This window comes from Ictalurus furcatus, chromosome 4 (genome assembly GCF_023375685.1).
Source record: "Ictalurus furcatus strain D&B chromosome 4, Billie_1.0, whole genome shotgun sequence".
NCBI lineage: Eukaryota > Metazoa > Chordata > Actinopteri > Siluriformes > Ictaluridae > Ictalurus > Ictalurus furcatus.
This window is the reverse complement of record NC_071258.1, coordinates 33,702,922-33,717,997: the sequence shown is the minus strand read 5'-3', so window position 1 is coordinate 33,717,997 and position 15,076 is coordinate 33,702,922. Positions and strand designations below refer to the sequence as shown.

The 15,076-nt window shown below is 41.7% G+C and overlaps 1 protein-coding gene across 5 annotated transcripts in view; it reads left to right on the top strand.

Annotated features, from left to right (window-relative positions):
• Positions 1-15,076, top strand: part of veph1 (ventricular zone expressed PH domain-containing 1) — a 91,807-nt gene that overhangs the window by 29,967 nt on the left and 46,764 nt on the right. For 3 of the 5 annotated variants that reach the window (XM_053623706.1, XM_053623704.1, XM_053623705.1), the window contains 2 exons: positions 298-461; positions 4,393-4,602. In XM_053623706.1, the coding sequence (XP_053479681.1) occupies positions 298-461; positions 4,393-4,602 (374 nt within the window). Of the gene's footprint in view, positions 1-297; positions 462-4,392; positions 5,500-7,601; positions 9,015-15,076 lie in introns of those variants that run through there. The other 2 variants (XM_053623707.1, XM_053623708.1) reach the window with 2 other exon arrangements.

Sequence of the window (15,076 nt, the reverse complement as noted above, 5' to 3'; positions counted from 1 at the left end):
ACAGGAAGTAACTTTATTGTTCGGCAACTTTAAATGAAACTTTTTAAGCAGATAAAAACGTACTGATTTGACGTATTGTTTTTCTAATTAATAAACAGGATCATAACGTTCCTTGTCAGTTTTAACGTATCGATTTTTTTCTTTTTTTTTTATCATATCCGCCTATACGTGCAAGATAACTACCATTACCGTGAATTATGAGGTGAAAAGTTCTATAAAGTAGACGACGGATGAAAGAACGAAACCTGTATCGTGCGCTGTATCGATGGGTTCTTGTCTGTTGTTTTTGATTGCTAGGTAACAGCATGCTGCTGCGGGTCCTTCCCTCCGTGTATCCTCTAGAACCGGATCCGATCCACCAGCACATCCAGGACCTGGTACTTATGATTCCCGATCTAGACCAGACGAGCAGACAACACTTACTCCGACTGCTCCAGATGATCTCTGATCGACACCCACAGGTCAGTGTGTGTGTGTGTGTGTGTGTGTGTGAGAGAGAGAGAGAGAAAGAGGAGGTGGTGGAGAGCTTTGTATTAGCTTCATTCTAAGATTATTTTCACTCACCAGACGCCCTGAAGAAGTAGTGTGATCTCTGGTACTTACTTCCAGGGCTTCTTTAATATCTCCCTCCTCGTTTAAGGAGAGGTTGTATATCGTACAAGCCCAATTCCAAAAACATTGGAATTGGGCTTGTTCAGAAGCCTGCGTCTCTGATGGTATGGGGTGCATTAGTGCCTATGGAATGGGCAGCTTGCACATCTGGAAATGCACCATCAATGTTGAAAGGTATATACAGGTTTTAGAGCAACACACACTCCCATCCAGATTCCATCCCATCTTTACTTCTGAGAGACTCCGCCTCTCTAAGACTCTGGGTGTATATATATATATATATATATATATAAAAAATCATCTTACTGACCTGTTCCCAATTAACCTAATTAGATGCAAAATGTTCCTCCAGCTGTTTCTTTTCAGTAAGACTTACTTTTCCAGCCTTTCATTGCGCCCGTCCCGACTTTTTTGAGACGTGTTGCGACAAAATTCAAAATGACCTTATTTTCCGCTTAAAATGCGCTCGGTTTAATCGTTTGATAGGTTTTCTACGTTTCTATTGTGAACAACGTACGAGATTTGCAAATCATCGCGTTCTCTTTTTAATTTACGTTGACTTGCCCAGCGTCCCGACTTACACAGGAAGTGAACGATTGCCTGTCGCTTGCTAGTGTAAGTGAAGGTTTAGGATGTGATATTGTGGAGGCGTGTGCGATAAAAGAAATATGAAATAATAATAATAAAAAAAAGCAGGTGTGTGTTAAAGGTCAGGTATTTTGGGTGGAACAGCAAAGGAAAAGGCTGAAGGACAGACAGGGAAATGGAGCGGTGGCGAGTGAAAACACTGTAGCGAGAGTTATTTAGGCTCACATCACAGGAAATAGGGTGAAACGGACAGTCAGACGTCTCAGTGATTGACTCACCTGCCCATATCAGCACTTTCAGCTGTAACGGATGAGGAAAGAGCTGGAAAATGTGTTTATCATCAGAAAAGCCCGGAGTGCAGAGAGAGTTATGTGACGGGAAGCGGGGGAAAATAAGCATTTTTTTTTTTCCTAAAATTTTTTTCCTAAATGTGGAAATTGTGGTTGTTCTCCAGAGGCCTGTTCTAAAAGCAACAGATTTTAGAAAAGGAGACAGCTGAAAGGAATGCAGAAAAATGTTGGGAACCGTGCGGCGTTGTCCGTGCTAACACGACTATGCTCAAAATGGCTCGTGGTTGCGCAAACCTGAGGCTGTGCAAAGAGCTGGGAGGACAAAAGAGTCGGATTTAATGAGTCATGGCGTTGTTCTGAAGATGGAAACGGAGAATCGGGGTGGACAAACAATAAATTCATTAGCTCAGGTCTGCTTATCCCGGATGAGGTCTGGAGACCGGAACGATAAGGTGGTTAGAGAAACATCACAACGCGTACGGCGAGCTACTGAGATAGTTCGGTACGTTAATGATGGATTAAGTGAAAAATAAACGAGTTTATGATTATTATATTCTTCTAACAAAGTATCGCGCTCTCGTATGTTTATTACCTGTGAAGTGACCACATGTTGTGCGAGCAGGAGAGTCACGTACATGACGGCGTCGTGTCAGTTTGGGGGCGTTTCCACATACCTGGCTGTTCTCAATCCTGAAAAGATCACCTGGCATTCGTGTATTGATAAATCCACCTAGTAAAAACACACTGACTACCTTTACATGGACAGCAGTAATCTAATTATGGACGATATTCTGATTAAGGTGTTTACATGAGTCGCTTTTAGAATACTCCTTTCATGTTCCTGTATTACGTGTTATAGAACGTAGATGGATTAACGGCACACGTCATTACGTCACCGCGCCACGCCGTCCGACGTTCCCTCCAGAATTTCACGCATCGACATACAGTTGGTCTTTGTTATGGAGCCGTATACAGTTTTGGGTGTTTTTATTTTTAATTTTACGAAAGTTTCAAGTGCGGTTAATTATTTGTCGTGCTGTACGTGCAAATAGATGACTGCTTGAAGCCGTGGGCTGCGTCCCAAACCGCGTACTTGCCGTCTATATAGCAGCTGAGATACATGTATTTAACCTACTATATAGTGTATAGATATACATGTATATCTCCTACTGTACAGTAGGCAAGTACGCGGTTTGGGATGCAGTCGTACTCTCTTGTTTGCCGTAAAACGGTCGAGCGCTGCCGTGTGTGTACGTGTCCTGTCGCACAATGCGGTGAAAACTCCCACACGACGTTAATAGTGTGATTAAGGTGTGTACATGTCTGTAACGCACGTCCATAATGCGACTAAAACAGGAATACTCCTCACGTCTTTGTGTTTACTTCGAGTATGACTTTAATCGGATTAAGGTCATCAATAATCTCTGTTTACATGCTAGTTTCTTAATCAGAGTATCGTCTTAATCGGGTTCATATCGGATTATCGTCGTCCATGTAAACGTACGGACTGTTACAGATTTGCGTTTTAAGGTGAGGTTATGGAGCGTATCTGCGTTTTTATTCACATCACAGCAACTTTATTAGCAACACATGGACATTCGTGCAAATATCCAATCAGCCAATCATGTTGCAGTAGTGCAACTGTCCAGTGTCGCTACCCACTGCAGCATCGGAGTCCTGTCCTTGGCGGACAGAAGGAAGTGGAATCCGATCTGGTCACGTGCTGTTGTAGCCCATCCGTCTGGAGGTTTGACGTGCTGTGTGTTCTGAGATGCTTTTCTGGTTGTAAAGGAAAGGTTATTTGCGTTGCCGTTGACTTCCTGTCAACTTGAAACCTTTCCATGGTCAAAGTTACACATTTTCCCTTCATTCTGATGTTTGATTTTAAGCGCATGAATGAGTAATGGTAATAAAGTGTGTATGCGCAGCACTTTGGTTAACTGTATATTCTACATGTAGTATATACTGTATGCTACACCTTTTTTTTTTTGTTTTTGTTTGATTAAAACGAAAAAGGAAGCCGTTCCTGGCTGATGAGCACGCCGCGTTGTCTCACCGTGCTCCAGCCAACGCTTCTCACGTTGTGAAGCTTCGTGAAACCTCCGAGTCACGTTCCTCACGTAAGCACAGACACGATTCCCCAGTCTGTCCTCTCTGTGCTCTCACCTTTGTCTCTCTCTGCCCTCTCATGTCCACTCGCCCGTAGCCTCTCGTGACCCTGTGGCAGGGTTCGGGAACATATTTACGACCAGTGCTGAGCCCTGAAGGTCCAGACAGGATAAGCAGAGGATTATTTATTATACTCTAACATGTAAGCTTGGAGCAGATGTGTAAGGTTTGGGTGACTCAGGATTTTGCTTATTCCGACTAAAGTCCTTGTCAGAAGTCAGAACAGAAATAGCTGTCCAGTATGTCTGTGGATTTTTCTCCAGATTTCTTTTTTAGTTATTAAATCAGCAGATGAGTAAACAAATGAAGATTTTCTTGGAGAAATTCTTTACGTCTCATTCTTTCTCTCTCTCTCTCGTTTTTTTTTTTCTCTGAAAAAGCACTGCGGAGAATCAGGAATTCATTAGGGGGGCGGGTGGGCAGCTCTGCGATGAGCCAATCACAACGCAGCCCATACTGGACGGGACCAGATCGTAACCTCAAGAGACGTGAAAAAGAAACGTTTTTCTATTTTTACCAGACCCCCCCTCTGAATCCAGAGGCCACATCGTTAAACACTCTTGAGTCTGCATTCGCAGTGTGTGCATTTTTTTTCCCCCGTCAACTTTCGTTCGTTTTTTACATTTTTTTTTTTTTTACTTGGCTTTTTGCTACCATTATCTCAGAACTGCGGTGTGTATTTGTGTATTCTGATCATTCACCCTTTTAAATCTGTCTTTTCCCACTGTCCCAGGTGTTGAGCTGTCTCGTGCCGTCTCTCATCGATCACCTGAGTGACGCCTCTTCCAGCGACGCCCTTCTCGCCGTGTTGGTGAATATAGCAAAGGTTAGCCCCGCCTCACTGAGCCCGTTTCTCCCAGCGCTGAGGACCGTGGGTCAGCAGACGCCAGGGCTGCTGGGACATGTAGCTAAGATCCACGGGGCGGTCGGTCTGACCAGTGAGGTGAGCATCAGATAGTTACACACACCTTTTTTTTAAATTTGGAGACGAATACTAGAATTCTCAGCGCGGTCATAGAAAGAGCTTTAGTTAGACATGAAATGTCAGATACAGCATAAATGCACATTTTTATTATTATTATTATTTGATATGCCTCACAGTGCACACTAGAGACCAATTTGGCATTATTTAGCGTCGACCGTTTTTCCGGACACTGTGATGGACGGACACGGCTAAGAAGAATTCTCGGAACGATATCTTTCAGACGGTCTTGTTTTCACCAGACGAGTTTCAACACAGCACACGGACCATTTAACAACTTCATCTCGAGTTCGGATCGTGACGCGGTGCGATGCGGTGCAATGGTGACCATTAGATTAGATTAGCATCGCTACGGATACCGGTATCAGGTCTGAAAGCATGCTCATTTATTCATACATGTGAAAATGCTTCAATACCAGCATCCACTACCTCAAGTCATGCTGTGTGGCGTACGCCTAGCGTACGTTGTCGTGCTAATCAACGACACGAAACGGCTGCGATCTGGACGTATTTCTCGGTTAGCGACGATCAGAGCAGCGCAAACTGCACTCCAAACTGTGGTCTGTGAAAATATCAAGAGGAACTATGGCATAAAACTCAACACGAGGAGTTGAATGGGTGCAACAAATGCTAGGTGAGGGGGAGGTCGACCGATTGATCGGTTTTGCCAATTAATCTGCACCGATAACCAATTGCTGGCCTGTAACTTATCGGCAAAAATCCACACCGATAGTTGTTCCTGGTCGCGTCTGTCGTGGTAGCAGCTGAGGAGGGTCCGCTTTCGTTATACGGTACGAGAGCGGCCTCTAGAGGCGAAATAAAATCTAGCACTGACTAATTTTGTTGTGCTATTTGAAGTGTTTTTTTTGATTCATTCTGGACGACTCTGTTTTTATTCGTCATTCGGCGTGTTACTTTTCGGTTCCGCTTTTATTTACTTCACTATTTATTAATAGTTCATATATATATATATATATTTAATTTTTAAAAACGTACAGTACATTTTCATGGTATGGTCAGTGCTGTTTGTTTTTGTAATAAAGCTCAGCAATATTTTAACTTTCAGTGTTATCATTCAGTATCAGTTTTAAAATCTATCAGTTAGTTATTATTATTATTATTATTATTATTATTATTATTATCATCGGCAGCTTAGTTATCGGTAATAGCTCGTACTAAGTGCATCGTTCTTGACACAAAAAGCCTGTACTTTGACCTGTGCAGACGTGAAATTAAACACTCTACTGCGTCCCTACTCGAGTCTGTAGGTAGTCGATGTACAAATCAACTAGCTAACATTTTAAAAGAAGAAGTCTAGTAGCCTAAGTGCATGAACACACTTTTCACAGCCCCTGTTTAGACTGTAGAGCTAAAAAATAAAACGTCATGAGACATCCTTAATTGATTAACACTAAGTAGGTTGTTTATTTCAGGATCAGTATTAAAGAATACTAAACACCTCTGGCTGAACAACATGCTACTGATGCATCAATAGTTTCTATGCAACCTTGTGCACGTGTTCGAGAACGGTCATCTAGATAATAATACAACAAAGCAAACAGGATTGTCTGAGTGTATTTTTCTATCTTACTGTCTCTTAAACGTTCAGTATTAAATAAAGTATGGAAAGGCACAAACATTGGGAAAAGCTCCAAGTCTCTACCGCTCGCCTTCAAATCGTGGAACAGCAGTGTTTCTTTGTTTGCATTTGCATACTGGAACACGATTGGCTCTCGCGTGTTATGACGCAATAACACCTACATGCCACGTTCTCAATACTAACTCACGTTAGACTGTACATTCAAGGTTTTAATGCCCAAAATCGCATGTTTTCGCAATCGACTGAATTTAAGGGTGATGTCGAGATAGAAAGCGTACATTCCAGTAAGATATTGCGCCACGTCTTTGTGTGCTGGCACGACGCTCTGTTTGCTCCAGCAGATTTTGTTGTGTTAACAGAATTGCTTCATCGTGTTGGTGAAAGCAGGAGGACTGAGAACGAGGCGTTTCTCTCTGCTCTTCTTGGTCATTGGACTGAACGAGCGCGAGCGCGTTATTACCGAACTACCTCTCATTTTGCAAGCTCTCTCTTTAACCCCCTTCCTGTGTTTCTCTGTGCTGTGTCTCTCGTCCCGTGCGCTAATCCTTTCTCTCCAGCTTCCCCGGTGTTCTCCTCAAAGCCATGGCAAGTTAAACAAAAGCCCTACTTATGAAATTAAGAACATAATTAAGTTATGTTAATAAGTTAATAAGTATAAGTTAATTAAGTTAATAAGTATATTAAGTTATCGTGGCGCGGAGCCACGACTTCACGCACAGCAGCAAGTGACGTTTGGAAATTAGGTAAGACGCGGCTTATCGGTTCTTATTTACCATTTGGAGCAAAAAACAAAATGGAAGAAAACTTAGAATAACCGTGGTTTCATCTTATCCTGTCACATACAAGCTCTCATTCAATGTGTACGAAGAACAGTAAAGCTTAGCAGGAAGTAGCAGAGATCATCGGTGCCTCTGGTGAGTGTACAAAGCGAATCTGTTAGAGTTAGCTAATCTGCAAACGAATCTTGCACGACACCTGTAGCATGTAGCATTTAGCATGTAAATAAAAGCGAGTTAGCTTTAGATAGCTACAACCATTTCTGATCGTAACAACTGGGGAAGAAAAACAACATTGGATAGGCCACGCCCACAAGTGACAACAGTAGTGGTCACCACAAGCCCACAACAGACCAACTATAAGCGATACAAGTGACTCGTCTCCTGCTAGTGTGATTGAGGGGTTATACATTTATTACAAACATTTCTTTTTGACAGTGCTTCCTCACGCTTGCAATGTCCTTGACTGCTTATTCAGGGTTATTTATTTATTTATTTTGCAGTTGTCTATCTGTGGACTCAACAGATTACCCTCTTCTCTCTCTCTCTCTCTCTCTCTCTCTCTTTCTGTTCTGTTTACTCAGGTTGCAGGAAACGCTTAAGTCCCTCATCCTTGAAATTAAACACCTCAGAAAAAAGTTGGCAGGGTAAAAAGGAGAGACGAGAGGAGTCCACATAGCAAATATTTCAGCACACACACACACACACACACACACACTAGAGCTCCTTTGCTAGCACCTAGAGTGTATAATGTGCAATGCGGTGGCCTGGGAATGCGTGTCAGATGTTATTGTGGATGAATTCTGGGAAAATTTCTATAACCCCCAACTTTATATAACCATAAATATATTTTCACCAAAATCAGCATGGGAAGCTCTCCCTAGCGAAGCTCATGTTAACTAAGGAGCTAGTTTAATAAACACATCAAAGAGATTGCGGAAGGAGTCTCCAGTCCCCGTGCTTTGTAACAGTCAGAGGTAAAGCTGTAACGGTTTCTTAACAAATAAATAAATCCGCATTGAATTTAGCTCTAAATAGATTTTTTTTTTTTTTTTTTAAAAGAATAACTTATTTAATGTATAGAAATTTGTATTTGTTGGCAAATTGCTGTGGTATAAGCGGAACCGGACACACTGAGGATGTGCTGTTATAGTACAAGAATCAACTCTGGAGTGACATCGGTAACTCTGCTCCATCATTCTACTCCGTCAGTCCGTACGTTTACATGGACGACAATAATCCGATATGAACCCGATCAAGACGATACTCTGATTAAGAAACTAGAACGTAAACAGAGATTATTGATGACCTTAATCCGATTAAAGTCATACTCAGGAGTTTTTCTGTTTTAGTCGCATTATGGACGTGCGTTACAGACACGTACACACTTTAATCACACTATTAACGTCGTGTGGGAGTTTTCACCGCATTGTGAGACAGGACACGTACACGCACGGCAAACAAGACGGTATGACTGCGTCCCAAACCGCGTACTTGCCTACTATATAGTAGGTGAAATACATGTGTCTCTATATATATAGCAGTCTGTATATATATAGCAGTCGTCTATTTGCACGTACAGCACGACAAATAATTAACCGCACTTGATGCTTTCGTAAAATTAAAAATAAAAACACCCAAAACTGTATACGGTCCCATAACGAAGACCAACTGTACGCCGATGCGTGAAATTCTGGAGGGACGTCGGACGGCGTGGCGTGGGGACGTAATGACGTGCGCCGTTAATCCATCTATGTTGTATAACATGTAACACAGGAACATGAAAGGAGTATTCTAAAAGCGATCTTAATCACAATATTGTCTTATTCAGAATAAGGTCCATAATAAGATCCGTGGGCGTGTAAACGTAGTCATAGATTATTTTCCCTGAACAGCATTTCCCCAAGTGTTTTATTTTATATACGCTTACATGTGTAAACGTACATATGTTCCTCCTGTGAGTTTTGATTCAGATCTGATGACTAGTGAGCAGGGAAGTTGTTTCTTTTTCCACGCTGTGAATCTTCAGTTTTCCCTTCAGTTGGCACGTGAGAGCGTTTTCTTACCACATCTTAAAATGTACTCTAACCGGCCCTGAAACGTTAGCGTTCTTCGAAATGACGCATCCAGCAGCATTCCCGTGTCTTCACTGATGGGGAATTCTCACATCGCTTACACAGCTGATTAACTGGTTTACTTCAGTGAGTCATCGCTGGCAGTCCGCTCGGAACCACGAGCCATAAACCAGTCTGTCCTTTACGTTCAGGAACTTCAATCACTACAATACAAAAACGTTTGTTACTTAAAAAAATGTGCACGGGGGAAAAAATTCGATCTATTTCCAGATGTTCCTTCTCAGATGTTCTCTGTCAGCCAGCTTTCAAGCTTTTCTTGCGAAGACGTTCTGAAGAAATGGTGACTGACCACAGCAGTGCGATAGAATGTATGTAGAAAACGTCGTCGAGAAACGTTCTTTAATTCGGCGTCCTAACACTCGGTGGTTGATCGGTCACGTGGCAGAAGCTCGGAACATCAAGTCATGCGGATACAGGGCAAAAGCTTGAGTTTACTCTATGTCAGACATCAGATTGGGGGAAAATGCGATCCCTAATATGTTGACCACGAGTTTGAGTATTTTAAAAACTGCTGACGACTTGGGATTTGCACACACGGCAGTCTGTAGAGTTTATACCTTTATTAGCGACACCAATAATAGACCACTTGGCGTTCCACTCGTGTCAACCAAGAGCTCAGGATCACCGAAACTGGACAGTTGAAGATGAAGAAAATGTCAGCTGGACTTTTTCCAATCTTTAACCGTCCCATTTCATAGAAACCAGACCTCATCATGAAGACCAAGGAGCTGTAAACAAGTCCAAGGATGAGAAGTGTTTAAAAAAAAAACAAACAAAAGACTGGATTTAGTGTGGATGACACAAAGTGTGCATGTTATCTAGCTCGTTGTTGCATTCCCTTTTTTCTGTCATTTCTCATCTTATTTTTATAAGCTGTAAGCAAGAAATACTTACTATTAGATTATTCTGTATTATCTCTGGCGTTGAGTGCGTGGTCTAGTGTAACGACAGTGGAATTGTCGGGGGTATTTCACAGTCGTTCCGCCGTGCAGCGATGCAGATGGTTGAGTCTGATTAATGATCGGATTATGACCGTGTAGAGTGAGTGTGATGTACTGTACCACGAAACATCCATCAAGTCACATTACAGCTCTGCAGCGGTGAGACAGGATCGGCCAAATGTGCTTCAGCTGCATCACGTTTGACTGCTATAGACTGATGGATTGGCCGTTCAGGCAAATATACGTATTTTATATATATGTATATATATATAAATATATATATATATATATATATACACCAGTTCATACATAGAATGTGCTACAGCGTGTTTCATCAGTAAATTCAGGTCTTTTTTTTATTTTAGTTTTTCAGGTTTTTCAGGTTTTTTCAGGTAGAAATGGCCATTATGTTCACGTCCGTCAATATCCAGAGTTTTAGATCAATTGGATCTAGGTTGTGTCTACTTTGTAGTAGTTAAGTAATAAAAATCTCAGAAATAGTTTATTTCGCTGTTTCTCTGCACCTCACCAAAATTTGGTAACACTGAGGATAGCTTTAAGCTCCTCCCACTTCACAAACACATCGTGTCATGTGTCCCTGAAAAGCTAATCGTAATATAGTGTAAATATCTAGTTATGTGTCATTATGATATGATGTACATCAGTTTCTTTCAGAAAATGTCTAAATCACACGACTAATAGTGTGGACATACATTTTTCTTTGTTGTGAACCAAACATTTCAGTTTCTAAATGACTTGCACTCATAGATAGATAGATAGAGAGAGAGATGGCTTTTTTCTTGAACCCCTTCTAAACAACTTGTGGTGATGTCGGTGACTTCAGATTGTAGTTTTGGAGACTTTTCGACCTCAAGACGCAACTAACTTCTGCAGTTCTCCAGCTGTGATCCTCGGAGATTTTTTGGTCACTCGATCCGTCCTCTTCACGGTGCGTTGAGACGATACAGACACACGTCCAATTCCAGGTCGATTCATAACATTTCCAGTCGACTGGAACTTCTTCATTATTGCCCTGATGGTGGAAACGGACGTTTTCACTGCTTGTGCTATTTTCTTATAGCCACGCCCCGTTGTGTGAAGCTCAACAACCTTTTCCCGCACACCACAGCTATATTCCTCGCTCTTACCCATTGTTATGAATGACTAAGGGAATTTGGCCTATGTGTTACCTCATATTTATACCTCAGTGAAACAGGAAGTCATGGTTGAACAATTTCCTGTTCCTAGTCACCCAGGTGCACTAAAAAAAAAAAAAATAAATATCAATGGGAATATACTTCAAATGTATTTTTCTCATATGAATTCATAGGGGTGCCAATAATTGCTGCTCACATATTTAACAAAGATATATAAGCGTTTTTTTTGTTTGTTTGTTTGTTTGTTTGTTTTTTATAAACCTGTGTTGTCTTTGCAATAGTTTGATCTCCATGAGAGCGGAGTATTTTTGTGAATTCTTTGAGCAAAAGATTAAACAGTAAAGACAATTTTTCCACAGCCTTTTTTTGCTCGTATTTACCAAGGGTGCCAATATTATTGGAGGGCACTGTATATATAAATAGAGATCGATAGAAATCTGGGAATTTTACACGTTCTTTCCTATTCCAATTGAGAATCTTATTACAGAAGAATATCCCAAAATGTTGCAATTTTTTTTTTTAAATTTATGATTTAAAAAAAAAAAAAAACCATCAAAAGATAAACAAATGATTAAAAGAGAAAGAAAGGACATTCCAACAATTAAACAGCACAAATTCTTTGAAAAAGTTCCAATTGATTGGCCTGCTTTCTCATTGGATGCATGAAACCATATGGTTCTAGTGCGAAGGTGTGTAAAGCGATATTAAAACTTGTAAAATAACATTTAAAAAAAAAAAAAAATGTATTAAAATGAAGCCATTTCCTAATGTACCAGTCAAGCATGTGATCTGAGAGACCGAGAGAGAACTGGGAACTCGGTCTAACATCAAGACTTCGAGCTAATAAAGTGATTTCAAAAATCATTATTAAACTGCGGTTTGTGATTTTGTGTCGTTTAGACGTTTCAACATGCTTAGCGTCTCCAGCGATCAGTTCTCAGAAGCAGCTTAGACACATACGGGAAATAACACATCTATCATTCGTAGTGGACCGTGCGAGCGATGACCTCACCAACCATTTCTGCAGTACTAGGAATCCTGCAGGACTAATACTGGAAAACAGAACCAGAACTTCGTGGCGTTGCCAAGTGTCAAGGAGAGAGAGGGCATTTGGTCACCACATGCACACACGGTGAACTGCACTCTGAGGGAACATCCATCACGTCCTCCGAGCTGAGGGCGGGTTCTCCGAATAACCCAATAAAGGCATCCAGAATGTGTCGACAGAGGCATGAAGTGGAACTTTGGGAAGAATGGACCCCATTTTCCAGGAGCTGTTTGTCAATGTGCCAGCAGTAAAATGCGTCCCATGGTTTGCTTTTGCAATCATGGTTTGGCCGAACGTCTTTAAAAGTGAACGTCTCTAAACAATAAAAAAAACGAAAAAAGAAAGACGTTTGTGTTTATGACTCAAAATATCCACATTTAGGGTTCCATGCAGCTGAAAACTATGTACCATCGGCGTGCTACAGAAATGTTCTGTTTGTGTTTCCGCTGTAACTGTGGGGTTTTTTTTTTGTTTTTATTACTAGTAACAACAACACCACCATCACCACGTCTTTTTTTTTTTTTTGGCCATGTCATACTCGACCACTAAATAGTATTTTAAACACTGAGGCGGAGATCAGTGTTCGAGTGTTTGGCAAGGATATTGTTTTGGTTTCAGAAGAGGTGGTGTGTAAGCACTATGAAACAAAAAAAAAAACCCGGAAGCTTCTGTATGCATAATTATGTTCTTTATATAAATAGCGTGGTTAAATATTAAAGCCGCATCGTGTTATTCATGCGAGCATGAAAATGGGTGTAATCCATCGATCTAGATATTCACGTTTGTTATGCTACATGGTTTGGGGAGTACAGCGGGTAGCCTTGCTGTCTAAGAGCTCCGGGGTTCCTGCCGCCTTGTTCTGAGCTCAGGTTTCTGTCTGTGTGGGGTTCCTCCATGGTGGCTGTCGGGTTCTTGAGCAAGACCCTTAAAACTCATCTGCTTTTGCTTTTAGGAAAAAAAAAAAAAGTGTCAGCCAGATGACTGAAATGTTTACTCCAGGTTCTCGGGTTTCTGGTAGGTAGGTGGATTGGTTATGCTAATTCGCCCCGTAGGCATTCCCTTTCATGGTGTATTCCAGTGTTTACTCAGAAACAGGTACCAGATCCACCATGACCCTGACTGTGATAAAGTGCTTACTGGAGATAAGCAATGAATGTTGACTTGTAAGACATCTTGCCTATAGGTTACATTTTACAACTCTTCTAAAACCCCCTCATCTAGGATTTCCTAGCCTTTTTAACCAAAGTGATATACTTACCTCGATTGGTAGCCATTTTTATTCAAGCAACTTACAATTAAGGAAGGATGCACTACAGGTCATTGAGGTTTAAGGGCCTTCATCATGATCTGGTCAGATTTCGATCTTCCAATCTTCTGATCTTCCAAAGACCTAAATTAACCTCAAAGAATTGAAGATTAACCAATCACTGCCCATGTCCAGGACCTAATTTAATCATGTCCTTGAGCCACTTCCTTGAGCTGTCTTTCCTGTGGTGAAAGTTTAAAGTTGGACAGTTGTCAGCCATCTGGAAAAAACATGCCTGTCCACTCCATGTCTCAAATCGTAAGTAAGACGGTTCAGCTCACACTGATTTCATAGACATCTGTACTTTCCCACAGACACGACGCTTTCATCCCTACAGTTTTCCATCGGTCAGCATGAGAGTCCTTTAAATGCTTCCACACAGACAAAGAGCATCTCGGGTTCCTTCATGGACGTCTCGCAACCCCCTCGGCAGGTCTCGTTCTCGACCGTGCCCGTGGCTCCCACTGTCAACAGTGCGCGCTATTGAGTATTCGTTCGTTCGGGATTAGCTACACTAACGGTTCTGAGGTGTAGATTTCTGCCTGAGCTGTAACCACCCTGACAAGCTGCCCAAACATTATGACACGTTCTCTCTCCAAACTGCCATTAAAAACACCACGTTGAGAAGCAGGTGCAGCCATTAGGAAGAGCTGCTTGATCTCTAGCCAAGCATGACGGCTTTCTTCTGAGGTCCTTATAGGCAGTGAACCCCTTCTCATTACAGTCGTATCACGTTGGTAATTATTTATTATACCGCAGCGCTGGTGGACGCTTGATTCTAACTAGTTTTCTATAAAAGCACGGTGCAGATGGTAGTTCCAGCTGTAAAGTCTGTTTTAATATGCTTGTTCTGATTAGTAATGGTTTCTATAGTGACAACTTACACGGGGACACTCGACATTTAGGGAAATGAGAGCATCTAAGCGAGGTGTTTTTGGACCTGCTTTCAAGTCAGCTCTAGTTCATGGAGAAAGTGAGTCGACTCCGAATCGACTCGAGTGCAGGGAGTGAATCAAATGTGTCGTGTTTTTGGTTGCAGTGTTTTTTTTTGTTGTGAGCTGCTAAACTGAGCCAAAGGACAGAGCTGTAGCACTGCAGAAACGCCATGTATTCTGGAGATTCAGATCGAGAAATAATCGAATCATCTATTTAGCGTCAACTCAAGTTTATGTACGTTCGGCTCCGATTCTGACTCGGCGAACGGACCTATAGGCGTGAAAGCATCCTTAAGCGTCCTGTTCCTACAAGACGGATACGCTAGTCGCTGCACCGTATTCACTCTGATGACGAGGGAAAAGCTGAAGCAACAGCGTATCAGATGACTTCTAAGAAGTTGCAGTCAGCATACAGCTCTAATGATTTTTATGAAATGATTAAGCTAGATAAAGGCCCTTCTGGCCGGCTCATCGGGGACGTAAGTGGAGATTTGAATCCAGCTTTATTGAATCAGCGGGCCTCTGGAGCCAAGCTGG